General features: G+C 31.2%; 1 protein-coding gene across 1 annotated transcript; it reads left to right on the top strand.

Annotated features, from left to right (window-relative positions):
* Nucleotides 1-5,359: 5,359 nt before the first annotated feature.
* Nucleotides 5,360-6,355, top strand: LOC102670367 (agamous-like MADS-box protein AGL62). Its single transcript, XM_041006063.1, has one exon. The coding sequence runs from the start codon at nt 5,420-5,422 to the stop codon at nt 6,026-6,028; it is 609 nt and encodes a 202-aa protein (XP_040861997.1). The 5' UTR covers nt 5,360-5,419; the 3' UTR covers nt 6,029-6,355.
* Nucleotides 6,356-18,006: the final 11,651 nt, after the last annotated feature.

Genomic DNA, 18,006 nt, shown 5'->3' with positions numbered 1-18,006 from the left:
TACCCCTATTAGAGACTCTTCACCTTCAGCACCAGATGATTCTCTTACACCTGAGTACCCACCTGATCCAAATTGTGAACATATTATTAACAAGAGACTTTTCATTCGTACATATAAAGGAGAGTAAGTGCATTTTATTTAATTATTAATTTTTCTTAAAATGTTTTTTAAATGTGGTATTGACAATGTCTTTGTACATAGGTTTCAACCAACCTATGAGTGTTCTAATATCATATCAAATATCATTAAGGCAAAATATGATGAACCAACTGCAAGTTGGTTGAAGGTATCAGTTAACCTTCGCAATGGGTGGTTTGGAGAGTTTAAGGTAATTTGAATTATGGTTTAATTTTAAATGGATTGTTTCTTGTATATCATTTCTAATTTAGTTTTTGTTTCCTATTTTATGCAAAAAGAGTATAGGTGGCACCTAGAAGAAGAGGGGGTCATTAGAGCTATTTTTGAGACAAAAGGTTCACGCATTTTGAAAAGTTCAATGGACAAGATCAGAAATGGTCAAGATAAAGGAAAGCATATTACAACCAATGTTCGAGCAGCCTTGGACGAAAATTGGGGTTCTATAGATTTTCTAAACAAGAGTTCCACTGCCAAGGTGAATTGATCTATTGATAGAGGAGCCTCAGTATACTGTGGTGGTTCCATATCTACTATAACTCACTTTGAAAAGCTGGTAATTTCACTTTATATATATATATATATATATATATATATATATATATATATATATATATATACTTCATTGATTTTTAATTCAATATAATTAATTAAATGTTTTACAATTTTAACTTTTTAATTTTATGTAGACAAAAGAGTTTCAAAGACCACCAACTGCTTGGGAGGTGATAGAGAAAACTAAGAAATTGAAGTCGGGAGAATGGGTCAATGATAAGTCCCGCGAATTTGTTGTAAGTTGTTTTTTTTTTCTAATTCTATCATTTTATTTGATATATAGTGGCTGGTATTATAAATGAACTCTTACCTTTGGTTAATATCTCTTAAACTTATTTACACATGTTGATTTACTTTTCTTTAGCTACTATTAAATGTTTGTGATTAGTTAGTATAAACTTTGAAGCCTACTATAGTATATTAAAGTCAATTTTTTTCCTGTATTAGTGGTGATTTTCTTGAATATTAATCCTTATATGTCTACACATTTAACAATTTATCTTCATACTTTAATTTATATTAAAGGATAAATATCAACATCGTCGAGATGAAATCTTACAACATTTGACAAACGAAGGCACATCTACACAGGATTCCCCTAACACTGCTACTTCTGTTAATGATAATGAAATATATTTGAATGTTGTTGGAGGTCCAAATTACAAGGGGAAAATGTACGGGCTAGATACTTTGAGCAAAAAGTTTAGTTGCTCAAAATCAGTTTCATCTACTTCTATTGCTCATGTGGAAGACTAAATAGAGGAAATGTGTGAGACAATTAATAAATTGAATGCTGAGCTTTTGGCAAAGGCAAATAAGGAGAAGACACTTGAGGAAAAGATGTTGCAATTGATGGAGAATCATGACCACCAAAGTCAGGAGATGCAACAACAAATGCAAGTGCAAAATGAGCAAATTCGTCAACAAAATGAGCAAATGTAATGTATACTACAACACTTGCATATTCAGTCTATCATGCCAACTCCTAGTCCATCGACTACCATAGCAGATGGAACTGAGCACCATGTTAATGATGCTCAGATTGATCATCCTCATGACATGTGAAAGGATCATTGACTCTTGGTTATTGTTTATTTTAGTTTGATTATGTCATGTTAGTTATGAATTTAAAATTTATTAAACTTTGACATTGCATTTTATTAAACTTTGAATTTGTACTTTATCAATTTTTAAATTAGAACAATGTTATTAGATATACTTGCTCAATACGAATGCCCACTTTTATTTATAAGTTTGATTATACAATTTAATTAAAATTTATATTTATAGTCGATAATTATTTAGCAAGTCAAAATGTAAAAAAAGGAAAAACAAAACATACAATATATTTTTTAGCAACCAAATCTGCGACCAAATTGTATTTTTAATTAATTTTATATTCTAAAATTAATTGTTGAATAGCGATCAAATTAGCGATCGAGCCGCATTTTTATTCTGTAATTTATTATTCACTAGCGACTGAAATATATTTTTTGGTATTTTACTATAAACTTAGTCATCGAACTAGGGATCGAAAGTAATTTTTAAAATTTTAATTTAAAATTAATTATTCAATAGTGACCGAAATAGAGATTGAACACCATTTTAATTTATTTTATATTTAAACTTAATTATTATGTAGCCACCGCAATAACGACCGAATATTATTTTAATTTATTTTATATTTAAAATTTAATTATTTATTAGAGACCAAATTAGTGATTGAGGATTTTGGTTGATGAGTTGATTCGAGCAAAATAGCAATCAAATATGCAGCAGCCGAATTTATTTTATTGCGACCGAATAGAAATTTGGTGAGTAAGAACTTAACGACTAAGATTTTTGTTACGTACAGACTTTGGTCACTATTTCGGTGGCTAAATTTCTCTGAAAAATATTCTGCATAAGCCAAAGAAATCACGAATGGCATAGTCACATAAAAAAATAGAAATTGATATAATTAAATTAAATTTTAAATTTATAAAATTAAAAATATTATACTAATCATCACAAGTTTTTGTCAAATAAATTGAATAATTAAAGTAAAAATTTAATATCTTAATTCTTGATAATTAAAGTTTTTCTTACAACGATACCATTCATTGCCAAAATACATCTTAATTTAATTTTAATTACAGAAAACGTGATAGTAAAAATGAGTACTAAATATTATACAAATAATTATTTAAATATTTTTTTATTGAAAAATTCATTTTTTAAATAAAAATATTAAACATATAACTATTCAAATTAACTCTAAGAAAAATGTAGAAGCAAAGTGAACGTAATGGCAAGAACACGATATAAAATAAAATATTATTTAGGGACTAAAAGTGAAGAAAAAAATTTATTAGAGGTCAAATGCAAAATCTAAAAAAGTTAAGGACAAAAAACATATTTATGTCTTTTATTTTTTATGGATAAAACTAATTGTAGTTGCCAAATTCAAAAAATGTATTTATATTTTTATTTAAAAGCTGTTTTTATTTCACTTTAGGAATAAAATTAATTCTTTTAAATTCTTTTTAAACATAATTTTTTTTAGAATGTTTTACTCTTTTTCCTTTTATGGAAAAAGGAATAAATAAAAACTTAATTAAATTTATTAAACTCTTAAAAAAATTGGAGTAATCATATTGTCATTCTGACATGCTCACATTTTTTTTTCATCTCTTTGTTTATAATTTTATAATAAAAAGGGAAGGTGGAGAGAAGAAATTTAAATTCAAGTTCCTATCGATTCCTTTTGCCATAAAAGGTATAAGAGTAAAATATTCTAAGAAATCATTTATATTTAAAATGAATCAAAATTAAGAATGAATTTTATTTGGAAGTGAAATAAAGAGTTTAATAGACATTTTCAATCGGTGTAAAAGTTTCTACACTACCACGAAAAAATTATGCTTGAATATAACTTTTAAAGTAGTTATTATAAAAATTAACTAATTTAAATAAATTTAATTTTGAAATTGAATTATTCAAAAATTATTTGCTTTAACAGTGCATATTATATTGTTTTAATCTAAATCTACAAAATAAAAATAAAAGGATATATAGATACCTCAATTGACACAACCAAATTATTCTATCTTAACTAGATATCTCAAATTTGAGTCTTAAATACATAATTATATTAATATTAGAAAGAATTTTATCGTTCATAATGATCCTACTTAACTCAAATATAATTATCTCTTAGAGATATATAAAAAATAAGAACATTTACTAAAAAATCTTAAATACTTGCGTTTTGGAAAAAGTGTATAAGATCAACATAATGGCAAATAAATTACTAAAAATAATTTTATCTAGTAGTCACTAATTTTTCTTTTCTTTATCCGTAAAAATTGAATATAATACTAAAAATTTACATACTTTGTTCATCCGATCCAACTAAGCTAGACCCTTTGTTTTAGTAATCACTAATCTAATAAGTAACACAATTGTTTTTACTAAATATTTTTTTAATAATTTTTTCACGATATCATTAATCGCTAATAAAATGTTTCGTTTACTTATCACTAAAAAATTAAAATTCTTTGGCTAGTCTGTCTATCTATCTATCTATAGATATATAAAAACTGTCCCGTTGTCGCCACATGTCAATGACCTAACAGTTTGCACTTTATTTAGTTTTAAAAAAATTTAAACATTTTATTTTATTATTTTTTCTCTCTCACTTTTTTTATTAAAAAAAACATGCATTGCACGGGTTCGAACGCTACTATGTTTTTATTCTCTTATTAATTACTATCAAACTTTTAAACTAAAAAGAATGAATTTTTCTTATGTCTTGCATAGTCAACACTCTTTACTCATTTCTTCCTTTTATTTTTTCGTGAGACAAACAATTAACTTCTCATATTTCCAATAGATGATGATTATTACAGATTTGAATGAGACATCATACGTTTGAAATATATACATGTATATATCTATTATGCAAAATAAATTTGGAGGCCATTCATGGCTACCCTGTTCCTTAAAAGATTTGCCAATTCATATAATTTCACTTATTTGGTTTGTGAAACGACTCAATAGATACATATAATTAATTATATACAATAAAATAATATATATATATATATATATATATTAAACAATATAGTATATTATTTAATTAATATAATTTATTTTATTTTATTTTATGAAATAAATAAATAAATAAATGTAGCATAATCATATTTTAAATCCAATCGAGCTTATGATCTGAATCAAGTTGCATCCCTTAAAGATTTTTTTTTTGCTCTTTTTTTTCTTGATCTAGTTTAACATTTTACAGGAGAACTACCAAGGGAGTATAAATTGAAGTGTTCCAAAACATTTTGATATATAGTAAAAAATATTAGCAAGTGGATTCCTTAATTAATTATTAAACATTATTATTTGTTTCAAAGAAATGATAAGATTAAGAGTGTAAATGCAAAGTAACAACAAAATCCAACTACCAATATAAATATATTCATTCCAAATGATGAATCTGGCATGTCATATATATATATATATATATATATATATGAACTACCATTAAATGCATGCCATTTTCAAATGAGATTACCAACCAATTCAATGTAGTCAAAAAACAGGTTGGTATGTTTATGGTAAGATTAAGCATGCACATTTGGTTAATTTGCGAAACCAGACTCCTAGTATGCCTATAAATTGAACCCAAGACTTCCTATTTACCACACCTCATATTCATATCATATCATATAAGATAGCATAACCCATGGATACAAAAAGCGTGCCAAGCTTGAATGATGGCAACGTGAAGAAGACCAAAGGTCGACAAAAAATCGAAATGAAGAAGATAAGCAATGAGCGTTACCTTCAGGCGACTTTCTCGAAGCGCCGCACCGGAATTTTCAAGAAAGCAAGTGAGCTTGCCACCCTCTGCGACGTGGACCTTGCTGTGATCGTCTTCTCCCCCGGTAATCGAGTTTTCTCCTTCGGCAGTCCCCATGTTGATTCCGTTATCCAACGCTATATAGCTCATGCCCCAACTCCTCCCACCCTCGACCTTAATGAACCCTTCTGCACCATGGATGAGCGTGGGCTCCACGCGCACCTCGACTACCTGGCGAATCGGTTCACCAGGGAGAAGAAGCGCGAAGAGGATTTGAATCGTTTGTTGGAGGTTTCAAAGAATCACTTTTGGTGGACCTCACCGATTGAAAGCATGAACAAGGCCCAAGTCGAGAACTATAAGAAGGCCTTGGAGGACCTAAAGACACTTGTCAATAAAAAACGTGAGAAGCTTCTCTTTAAGAGTACTGTTCTTACTTATAACTCATCAACTCACTTTTTTTGTAGGTGGAAGCTCCTCTTCCCATGTTAATAGCGCTGTGCCTATGCAAAATCCTATGGGTGTGATTGATGGGACAATCTTGTGTTACCGTCAATTTAATGACATTCAAAGAAATGGACCTACTCCTGGGTTATTTTGATTAATTCCCCCAAAAGAGAGATATCCAATATTGATGATGCCTTATTTAAATTTTTAATTCATGTTGTTTAATTTTTGTTTAGAACAAGCACTGGCATAACCTGTTTCATGTGTGGGACATGGTTTTGACTGATTTGCTAGGGTTTGGGTTTTTCTTGTCTTGAATAATGTTCATCATATGTTGGTGGAGTGTCTTTAATTTCCTTTAGGTCGTTTCTTTTCTTTTGTGATTAGGAACTGTGTTGTCTTGTTTGAATAAAAAGGCATCTTTTATAAACAAATATCCAATTCTATATTAAACTCCAATCTTTTGAACTCTAGTTTGGAATTTTGGTTATTCTCGTTTCTGCCCAAGGCAGACCAACATTGGAGATAGATTTTAAATAGGCAGGTATAGACAATTAAAAATCAATAATTCCATTTTTGTTGGGTTAGAGAAAGATGTAGGGAGCTCGTTTAGCTTTTTAAAAAACTAATTTACTTACCTATATATAATTTTAAATAAACTATTATATTCTAATTCAAATAATATATAAAAATAATAAACAATATACGAACCATAAAATTATGAAATTTAAAAACTAAATTAATTTTCAATAAATTGTGTAATTTTTTTATTACTTAATCATTACTATATATAAATTATTTACTTATACTAATATTTAATTTACTTATAAAATCTTCACACACATATACACACATGGTGGTGAATCTTGTGCTTCTCAAGAGTTGTGGTTAGAAGACGTGGCACTAATTTGGCAAGGAATCACGTAGTTTAGAAATTGAAAAAAAAAATTATAATGTTGGGACTTGGACAAGTGCCCAAAATTTGTTTGACATATGCATAAAAAATGTGTTATATATCGCGTTAGTGCATGAAGGACCAAAAGTATATATATATATATACTGTTTGTTGAGACAGTATGAATCAATAAAAAGACAAAAGACAACAAACCACAAACTACTTGTCTCTCATATAAGCACTACGAACATCAAATAGAGGAATAACCGAAGTCTGAAAACTTGATTGGCTACGAGCTAGCTCTGAAAACTTCCAAATGATGAGCCACGAAATTGTTTTTACTTGTGTCATTGGCCCCATTTACGAAGGAAAAGGGATTGCATACTCCGCAAACTTATCAAAGTACATTTGCATGAAAGCCACCTAGCTCATCATTTTAATTTTAAAAAACATTAACAAGAGATCGACAATCACATTCATACATCCCTATTAAAGAGATTTAACTTAATTGATTAAATAAAATATTAATTAAAGTATTATAAATCTCTTTATACTGTGTTTGATTTTTATAGATAAAAAAAATTCACACACCAAATGCCTATAACCCAATTGTCAAGCCACATGCAAACACCCTCCTCGATTCTAAGTGTGGTACAAGAGGTGCCTTTTAAATAAGTAAATGCATTTAATAAAAATATTATAACTCTACCGCTGAGAGAAAAAGTAAGATGGTATAAAGGAGGTGCCACCATTTGCACAATTACTAGGCGCATCCATATTTGTCCATATGTGGTGCAACTTACTTAGGAGGTACAGATGTAGAGAAATTTGGTGGTGATAAACTTCTTCATGCAGAAGTAAAACAATTCTTAATGAATAAGTTGAAAGGGAAGGAGAACTTTATTTATTTCTTAAACCGGCATGACCCAAAATTCAAAGATTTTATCCTTGAATTGTGCTGACAACAGACACTACTTTGAAAATCAAGGGAACTTGTTACGTTGCTTTTACTTGGGTCAATTTCCTTGTTACCCAAAAAAAATATTTATGTTTATAAATTGCTTAATGCAAAACACAGCTTCTCATTTATTCTTCTTCATGCTACTGTAAAGTCTCCGGCACCTCTTTATCCTTCATTTTTCTTCTTCTTTTGGCTCTTAAAATACACACTTCAGTTTCATAATCATGAGTTCAAGGAGTATTCAAAACTAGAAAATTTAATTCTTTTCTTGGCTTGATCTATACTTAATATTGGTAAGTTATTCTTAATCCTTCTCTTCCCTTTTTCTTATAAAATATGAACATTTTTGTTTCTCCTAATTAACCATTTATATTTCCTATCTTGTTCATGGAAATGGTTTGTTATTGAGTTAATGATGATGATTTATTCAAGACCTTGTCCAAAGAGCTAAATTTCTTCCTCTTGTCATTTTCCAAAAACTCTATCTTTTAGCATCTCTTTGAAGTAAAGGAGCTTACTCTTTGTTTGTTTGCTTTCTATTCGTTGCTTAGTGTTAATAGGAAAATGTTGAGCTACTGTTTGAGATAGGAGGTATGATCTTAATATGGTTTTGCAAAGAAAATAATTACTGGATTGGTGAGATTATTATACGCTTAGATAAAAAATTTAGAATGAAGTTTGGATCTTATGATACGCGGGAATGGAAGCTGTAAGTCTATACATGTTTACAGTTTTTACATGGTAAAGTAGTTATACTATTTTATATACCTAAAAGCCTAAACTGGAATATAATGGTTATCCTTGCAAAGTTATAAAATACCTATAATATTTAAGTTTTCAACCGTGAATCGTTGGAATTTTTTATATCACTGCATGAGAGTAGGACCGTGAGCCATATAGGGACTGTTTTAAGTCCTGCTGTATGGACTGAAAACAGATACGAAAGTTAGAAGTAATAATTACTTAACGTCGTCATTTAGTTAGATAAAGAATGAGAGAATTTAAGTTTTTTTAGAGAAGAAAGAATTTAAGCTTTTAGGTATATATAATAATTTTCAAAGAAACTAAATTTTTAATTTTCTAGATAAAAATAATAATAATTGCTATTAGATAAAAATTAAAGTTTGAAGATGGGGAAAATATGAATCATGTTAAAAATAATTATTCATATTGTGTAATGTTTCAAAAGATTTATTTTCTGATTGCTCTTGTCCGGTGACTACATAGGAAATAAATGAACTTTGTAAATAAGAATGATTCTAATAAAATCTAGAGAAAGTGATGCGATAAGTCCTAGAAAAAAATGGAAAAGAAATTATTATTGACAAAGATGTGGATTTTTTATTTGAAATATTCTAGAACAGCCTACTATAGGTTTAAAATGGTGAAGTAATTAATTTAATTATCATTACTAAGTTCGTTTTTGGAAATTTCAATATTTATTTAATAAATTCATTACTAGATTTAAGTATTTAAAATTTTAAATTCTTAAGTAATGTAAATAATATAATAATTTTAAGATTTAATAGCCTTGATGAATAAGGTAACAATTAATAATTGTTTTGGACAAAACATATTGACGTATCTTGTTCGACATTTTTAGTAATGTCAAAAGTGTGAGAAAAATAGTTGTTGGAAAATCCTAATGGATTTTTTGTATATATAAAAAATCTTAAGAATAAGGTGATATTTTTGCTTAGTACCTTGTGGTGGCGGACATACTTTTGATATGTCTAATTCCACATAAAAGGAAAATTTAAGCTGTTAAAACTGTTGAATTATAAAATGACATGCATTAGTTGTTGAGGAATGTTGAATGAGTACTGCGAAGGCCAGTGGAGGTACCACTGGTGTCCTTGAGGATATATAGATGCGTGAATCCACACGAGGTTGGGGCCATTGCAAATCCGGTGTTGTGGTAGCGACCACCACATACGTATATTCTGACAAAGCCACAGTTGCTCCGAGATCAGATCTAGTGTCACCCCAATCAATGGTTTTCTTTCACACATGTTGTTTTGTGGATCCGCATGATCTGGTGTTTTTGTTGTTGTTGTACCATGGAGTCGAGTATGCATATATGACATGACTATAGGCGTATCTACTTTATATAATTTTGTCTATTGTCTTTATTGGATGTTAAGGTTTTGTATTTTGGATGTATGAATTATCATGTGTAGGTTTTCTTAATTTTGTGAGTTTACCCTTGCGTTGTTTGGTTTTGGTTGTAATGATCGTGGCGTTTATGTCGCAGGAGCAAATGTTGGAGATGCATTGGTTCCCAGAGAGACTCTACATTAGATTTTTGGATACAACACACCAGGAGTGTGGAGTACTTCATCCCGACAAATTGCCTCCTTTGGGGCACTTTTACAAACTGTTTTTTTAAATGGGGTTGTTTTAAAAGTTTTTCTTGCATTGGTCTATTTTGGACGCAAGGGCATGCATGCAGAAGCAAATCGACAACTCCATTGGCGATTTGCTTTGTTCGTACTGGACTCGCCAGTCTCATTGGCGATTTCGTCATGCATGAAAAGTTGCTAGTCAAATTGACGAGTTTCAAGCAGGAGGCATAGGCTCAGCAGCCTTTTAGGCTTTTCAGTTGGCAGGCTAAAGGGAAGTAGCCACTGCCATTGGTGAGTTAGGCTAAATTGGAATGGCCACTGGCATTGGCGAGTTAGGCAAATGGAAATAGCCAGTGGCTTTGGCGATTTAGGGTCTTTATATACGTCCTGCGTCTTCAAAATTGCTTCAGTGTGTGTGTTGCAAACAAAATTTCAGTATTTTCAAAACTTCTGACGTTCAAAATTTGCTTTTTGAGGTTTAAATTTGTCAGCCATAAGGTTTGAAATTTGTTGGTTGAGGTTTAAATTTGATTCGAAATTTCCAGTCAAATAATTTGTGGCATCAAAATTTTTTTTGAAGTAAATTTTTAGACCAGAATAAGTTTGAATGTGAAGTTTTTAATAATTTTTTAATTAAATTAGCTTTATATTTCATATGCTTGTTCGTGTGTGTCTAAAATAAAAGAAATTTGTGCCATCATGTTTATTTGAAGAAAATATTTTGAGTCCGAAAAAAATATTTTGAATATGAAGTTTTTAGTATATTTTTAATTAGATTAGATTGGTGTTGATGCTTTGTTAGTGTATTAAAAATTGATCAACCGTGTACTTTTAAAAGTGTTTAAAACTAAAAAAATTTGTAGCATCATATTTATTTGAAGTATTTTGAGTGTGAATTTTTTTTTTAATATGAAGTTGTAGTAATTTTTTAATTAGATTAGGTTGATGTTCATGATTTATTCGTGTCTGTTAAAAATTTATGAGCGTTCAACTTGAATGGTATTTAAAATAAAATTTTTTTGGCATTATATTTATTTGAAGTAAGTATTTTGAGTGCGGAAAAAAATTTCAATATGAAGTGTGTAGTATGTAATTAAAAATTTCTGACATCATATTTATTTTAATGTATTTGTAGTAATTTTATAATTACCTTTTTTATTTTGAAGTTATTATTGTTAAGATTAATTATTTATAATACCAACTTTGGTTATGGTTTATTTTGCCTTTAAAATTACTACCTTGGAATCGTTTATGTTTTTTAAGTGTCTACCATTATATTTATTTAAAGTTAATAATTTTTTTATAGAATAAAGTTTTAATGTCAAGTTCCAGTAAAGAGACTTTTTGTGATTACATTTTATTATTTTGAATTTATTATGATTAATTATTTAAAATATTGTTTTTGTAAGTACATCATGAATTCGATTATAATAGTATTGTATTTCAATGAAATGGTATATGAAGAGAATGATAGTGTAATATTTGAAGGCAGTAAAAAAGTGATTCAGATTAAACATGGAATTAGTTTCAATGCTTTGAAGAAAAAAATTGGAGATAAGATAAAGTTAGAAAATAATGAAATTATTTGTGCTATCAGTTGTAGATTTTTAGTGTCTGGAAAATATGTTGCGTTACAAATTTGTGATGACGAAGATGTTGAAACCATGCTCAAAAGTTTTCAACAACAAGATCAAATGCCAATTCTGGAATTGTACATAGAAAAGGATGTGGCTGGTGATTCTATGTTTCATTATGCAAATTCTCTTACATCATGTGAAAATAATTTATCTAATAATGAGGCGCAACCGCCAAGAAATGTGAGCAATTTACATGGTGATGAAGATGATGATGATGATGATGATTATCTTGTGTCTAACTCATACGTGGAAGAGTCTTTAGACGAAGATGATAGTATTGACGGTATATCTGATACAGACGATGAAGTCACCGACATGATTCAACCAGTAAGAATTGTTCACCCAACTAAAGGTATAATTTCCTCTAAAAAAAAAATAGGTGAATACATTTATCATTTGATGACAATTGTATTTAATGCTAAATAAGTATGATTTGAATTATTTTTTTTGGACTATTAGGTGTACAAGGAATTCAAAACCCATTTTGGAATGATGCTTTGCATTATAATAATATCAACTGGAGTCATCCTAATGAGGAGGACATTTGTGGTTTGGAGATGCCATCGAGTTTTTATGTTGGCCATGAGTTATATGTTGGCATGGATTTTGATAGTAAAGATGCAGTCAAGAATGCAGTCAAACAATATGTTATGAAGGTGCATCAAAGTTTCAAAGTTGTTGAAAGCAAATCGAACAAGTATGTCGTTTGTTGCTTCAATAAAAGCGCAGAGTGTCCTTGTCCTTTCTATATGAGGGCAATTTTATCTAAAAAAATTGATTCATGGAAAGTCACATAATGGGGTAGACCACACACATGTCTCAATATGACCATGACACAAGATCACGAGAAGCTTGATTCAGATTTAATTGCCACTTGTGTAGTAGGTACGTATTTTATGTTCATATTATGTTACTTTTGCGTTAATTGTCATTTAAATTTTGTTATTTTATTGACAGGCATGATCAGGGAAGATCCATCAATAAAAGTTTCTTTGATTCAAGAGAGGATTAACAGTGAATTTGCCTACAAGGTGTCGTACAAAAAAGCTTGGTTGGCGAAACAAAAAGTCATTGCAATAGAATATGGTGATTGGGAAGAGTCATATGTGAAACTTTCATCGTGGCTAACACACATGCAAAATTATTCTCCTGGATCATATTTTCAAATACTACATGATGATTTTATTATTGGGAATACGGTTAGTCGCGAACACCGTCAGTTTCATAGAGTGTTTTAAACTTTTGGTCAATGTAAAGTGGCTTTCAAGTATTGTAAGCCAATCATACAAGTTGACAACACACATTTGTATGGCAAATATCATGGGACCCTCGTAATGGCCACATGACAAGATGGAAATGGTGGTGTCCTTCCTTTAGCATTCGTCATGGTCGAAGGTGAGACGTTAACAGCGTGGTCATGGTTTTTGGCACACTTGCGTAAACACGTCACAGATAAAAATGGTATTTGTCTCATATCTGATCGTCACGCGAGTATAAAGTTTGTTGTGGCTAACGAAGCACTTGGTTGGCAACCTCCCCACGATTATCATGTTTACTGCGTCTGACACATAGCAAGCAATTTCAATCGCAAATTCAATAATGCCAAACAAAAAGAAATGTTGAAGAAATTGGGTAAGATTTCATTTTTGATGGTCACGTTAATTTAAGTTTCATATATACTTAAAATTGTTGTTGCTAACTAATTTTATGCAGGCTACACTCCTTGCAAGCACATTTTTTTATCCAAATTTAGAAAAATTTTGTCAACTGAGTCCAGCTATAGCAACATCGATTGGTCACATTTCAAAGGAAAAATGGATGATGGCTTATGATAGAGAAGGACGTCGATATGGCCACATGACAACCAACCTCTCAGAATGTATAAATAAGGTTTTGAAGGATTGTCGCAACATACCGATAACAGCGTTGGTCAAATCAACATATAGTAGGTGTCGAAAGTACTTTGTTGATCGTGGACACCAAGCCCAAAGACAGTTAAATGAAGGACAAGTCTATTGTTCTAAGCTTGTTAAAGAACTCAGAAAAAAAAATCAAGAACAAGCTTGTTCGCACATCGTTCGTGTGTATGATATCCACTCAACAAGGTTTGAAGTAGAGGAGACCTTCAATCCTATAACGCAACGGGGCGGACAAAAGTGGGCAGTTAACTTGAATGGTCATTATTGTCAATGTGGAAAGTATTTTGCGCTTCACTATCCATGTTCACACATTATTACAGCTTGTGGTTACGTAAGCATGAACTACTACCAATATATAGATATTGTTTACACAAATGAGCACATCTTAAAAGCTTACTCCACACAATGGTGGCCACTTGGGAATGAAGCGACTATTCCTCCTTCTGATGACGCATGCACACTTATCCCTGACCCAACTACACTCCGTGCGAAAGGTCGGCCAAAATCAACAAGGATAAGGAATGAAATGGATTGGCTCGAACCATTTGAGCACCAACAAAAATGTAGTAGATGTGGAGCAGAATAGCACAACAGGCGTCGATGTCCAATGCAATCTGACCGTGGGAGTTGTTCATTTCATTGATTTATGTATGTTGCACGAGTGACTTGTATTGGTTTAAGTTCTCTTGAATTTATTTACTTTGTGGTCTTCAATGAAATCATTAATTAGAAACATTACTTATTTTGGTTTCTGTAGTTTAGTTATTTTTTTAACATTACTTATTTTGGCATGTAGCAGTCTCTTAATGGCTTGTGTAGTTTAACCCTAAGCCCTACCCACAAAACCCGAAACCCAAAATCCTAACCCAAGAACCATAACCCTAAACCCTAACCCTAAGCCCTAGGCAATAAACCCTAATCCCTATTCTCAAACCCTAAACCCTAAACCATAAGCCCTAAACCACAAACCCTAAACCCTAAACCCCAAACAATAAACCCCAAAACCCTATACCCTAAACCCTAAACACAAACCCTAAACCCTAAATCCTATACCCTAAACCCCAAACCCTGAACCGTATACCATAACCCCAAAACCCTAAACATGTAACCCCTAAACCATAAACCCTAAACCTAAGCCGTAACCCCTAAATCGTAAACGCTAACCCTTGAAATGTATGTTGCTTCTGATGATGAACCTTATAATTTGAGCAAATAGGTAGGTGGAAAAAGTCCAGACTGATGCATCTAATGAAATAAAATTACATTTAGAAGTTGAAATAAATTCTTCCACATATGACATTGGTGTTCATCGTTAGTTAGTACCATTAGTTATTTTCGTTTGTCTACTTTAGTTTTTTTTAAACTTTATTTATTATTATAGTTTGATGTGCGACATAAACGGTATCCATTAGTAAGACTTAATAAATGAGATACGATAGATTAAGTGTCAAATTCAAATGACAAACATACAACAACAAATTTAAATAGAGACATGAAAATCATTCATTATGGTGTCTGTGATGACGTGAGGATGTGCCACATGGTCGATCCCATCTTCGCGCTTGATGATCAGGATTTCTTCTGCCGTGATGTCTCCCCACTTCTACTTGCTCAGCCTCAACAGAAAACTCGTGACACAAATCAACACCTAATAAGTTACCCATATCAGGTATTGCTCTGGGTACATTCCATTGCGGAGCTAATAGGGCGTTAGGTGTTGTCATTGGGGCATCATGTTGTTGTGAAGGGGTCATAGTCGGTAGGGTGGAAATGAGTCAAGCCAAGCCAAGCTTTATTAGGCTTGAGTTCGACTTGAGTTGAATACGTAAGGCTTGAGCTTGGTTCATTACCTGTCATAGGCTTTTTTTTAAGGCTCGGCTCGGCTTACATAAAAGTCTGTCTTGGCCCGTGCCCACGAGTCTATTTAAAAGCTTGCTTAAAGACGTCTTTGATTAATTAATTATTTTAAAACCTAGTGAAATACTAACTAAAAAAAGAAACTTATAAAATTTCGTATAAGTAATGTACAAATCCCAAAATATTGATAACAAAATCATATTGAATCAAGTCGTTAAAGCACAAAGTATATCAAAAGAAAATAAAAAGAGCATAATATTAAAAAAAATGTATGGATTAGAGATGATTTACACTAATATAGCCAAACAAAAATTATCATTAGTTAAATTAACAATTTTTAATCCAATTTTTTGAATATATAATTATATTAAATATTTTTTAAAAAAATATATCTACAATAATTTCATCTTAGTCTACTCAAGCCATATTTTATATACTATTGATCGAGGTCGTATCCGAATCAAATAAAAATTAAAAATGCAGTATCTAGGAAGTGATCTTAGGTCGTCTCCCAACGAGCAATGGTCAACCAAACGTTCATAACAGTTAGTAATAAAACAGTAACGAATTGGGGGGTTGTTTGTTTTTGTAAATTAAACAGCAAATAAATTTGAATTAGAAAATAACAGAATTAAAACATGTTTCCCCTTGATTCAGAAGCAAGTCTCTTATCCTAGGTTATGAGAATTTATCCTTAATCAGTTCAACCACTTAATCCAACCCTAAATTAAATTACTAAGCGAAAATTAACATAAGGCTGTCATTATGTGATTAAACAACACATACACCAATTAATCATGAACGAAACTGATCATTAAGCATGAACGTAAATTAAGGGCAAAGACAATTAATCAAGCACTAAGCATGCATGGATTAATAGCAACAAATACAAAGTAATTGGTGAAGAGGAAAAACTGATCAGTATTCAATAGTAATAACAAAACCTCAAAGAGAACTGTGCTTGATCCTCAAGAGAAAACAATGCTGGAGACTTAGCCTTCCATTAATTAGTAGAAACGAAATTGTAGATTGAAGTCGAAACGAAATTTTAGAAAACGAATTTTATTCTACGTGAACAGTGTGCATGAACAGTAATAAAAACTGGAATTCTAAAATCCTAGAATTATTCTCCTCTCCGAAAAAAAACTCCCTAAACTAAAACCTTGGTGCTGTTATATAGGTTCTCAACCCCAAAGCTCACAAATATATTTTAAGTCCAAGCCCATAAACGAAATAAAATAAAATCTGGACAAGATAAGATAACATTGGATGAAATAAAATCTGGACGAAATAAAATCTAGATGGAATAAAATCTGGATAAAATAAAATCTAGATAGAATAAAATCTGGATAAGATAAGATTTAATAAAATAAAGTTATTATTATTATTATTATTATTATTATTATTATTATTATTATTAGTTAAACAAGCTGGCTTGACAAGCTTAATAAGCTTTTTTTATAGTTTGAGCTTGGCCTTTTTATCTAAAAAGGCTTTTTAAAAAGCTTGAGCTTGGCCTTTATAGTAAACAAGCTGAGCCGAGTCGAGCCTTACATAGGCCGAGCCAAAGGCCCTCGACAAGCTGCTCGGTTCATTTTCACCCCTAATAGTCGTCCATGAAAAATGAGGATGTGTTTCCGCAACACCACCGAACGAATGTTCGCTTGCAGACATATCAGTGTCATGACCTTCGAAAGGATACTAATACATTTGTGAAGGATACTGAGAAAATGTTGGTGGCGTGTAATACATTCCATGGCCACGCTCCTCCATTTGTTGGGAAATTTCTTCCACTTCAATAGCCTTCATTCGTCTGCCAAAACCCCGAGTTTTAACACTTGACTGAAGTATGTGAAACTCTTGTGCTGGAAATCGACGCTCTAATGTTGGATCATGTGTCACAAGCTCAGTGATTCTCTCTTACTCTTCGGATAAAATCGTTATCTTCTCCACATAAGGCACGAGATCATCAACTATCCATGTGTTCCTCCCTTGTGGTGACACCATATATTGTAATGTCTCCGCAACTTCAGCCTGCAATTATTAGGGTGAGGAAATTAATGCTGATGCTTTAAAAAATAATTTGAAGTTAAATATTTAAAAAGGAAATAAATACCAATGTAGTTGTGTTTGCATTCTTCGAGTCGACAAACATCTTCATTTTTCGCCTATACCAGACCATGTAGTCGGAGTTAAAACTCAATAGGCTCTCCTATCGAGGATAAACGTCGACCCTAAACTCAGCTCGATTGTTCCATTGACTGATCATTGGGGCCAACAGTTGTCCCCAATTTTCATCTTGTTTGCCTTTCAGCGTTAGGCCATGGATATTCAGCGATTGCGAAGGACACTTAGGAATAGGTTGTTGCATTCCAAATTGTCGCCACACTCTACCGAGTTGGTGCCACT

Source organism: Glycine max, chromosome 10 (assembly GCF_000004515.6).
Source record: "Glycine max cultivar Williams 82 chromosome 10, Glycine_max_v4.0, whole genome shotgun sequence".
Taxonomy (NCBI): domain Eukaryota; kingdom Viridiplantae; phylum Streptophyta; class Magnoliopsida; order Fabales; family Fabaceae; genus Glycine; species Glycine max.
This window is presented reverse-complemented; position numbering and strand designations above follow the sequence as displayed.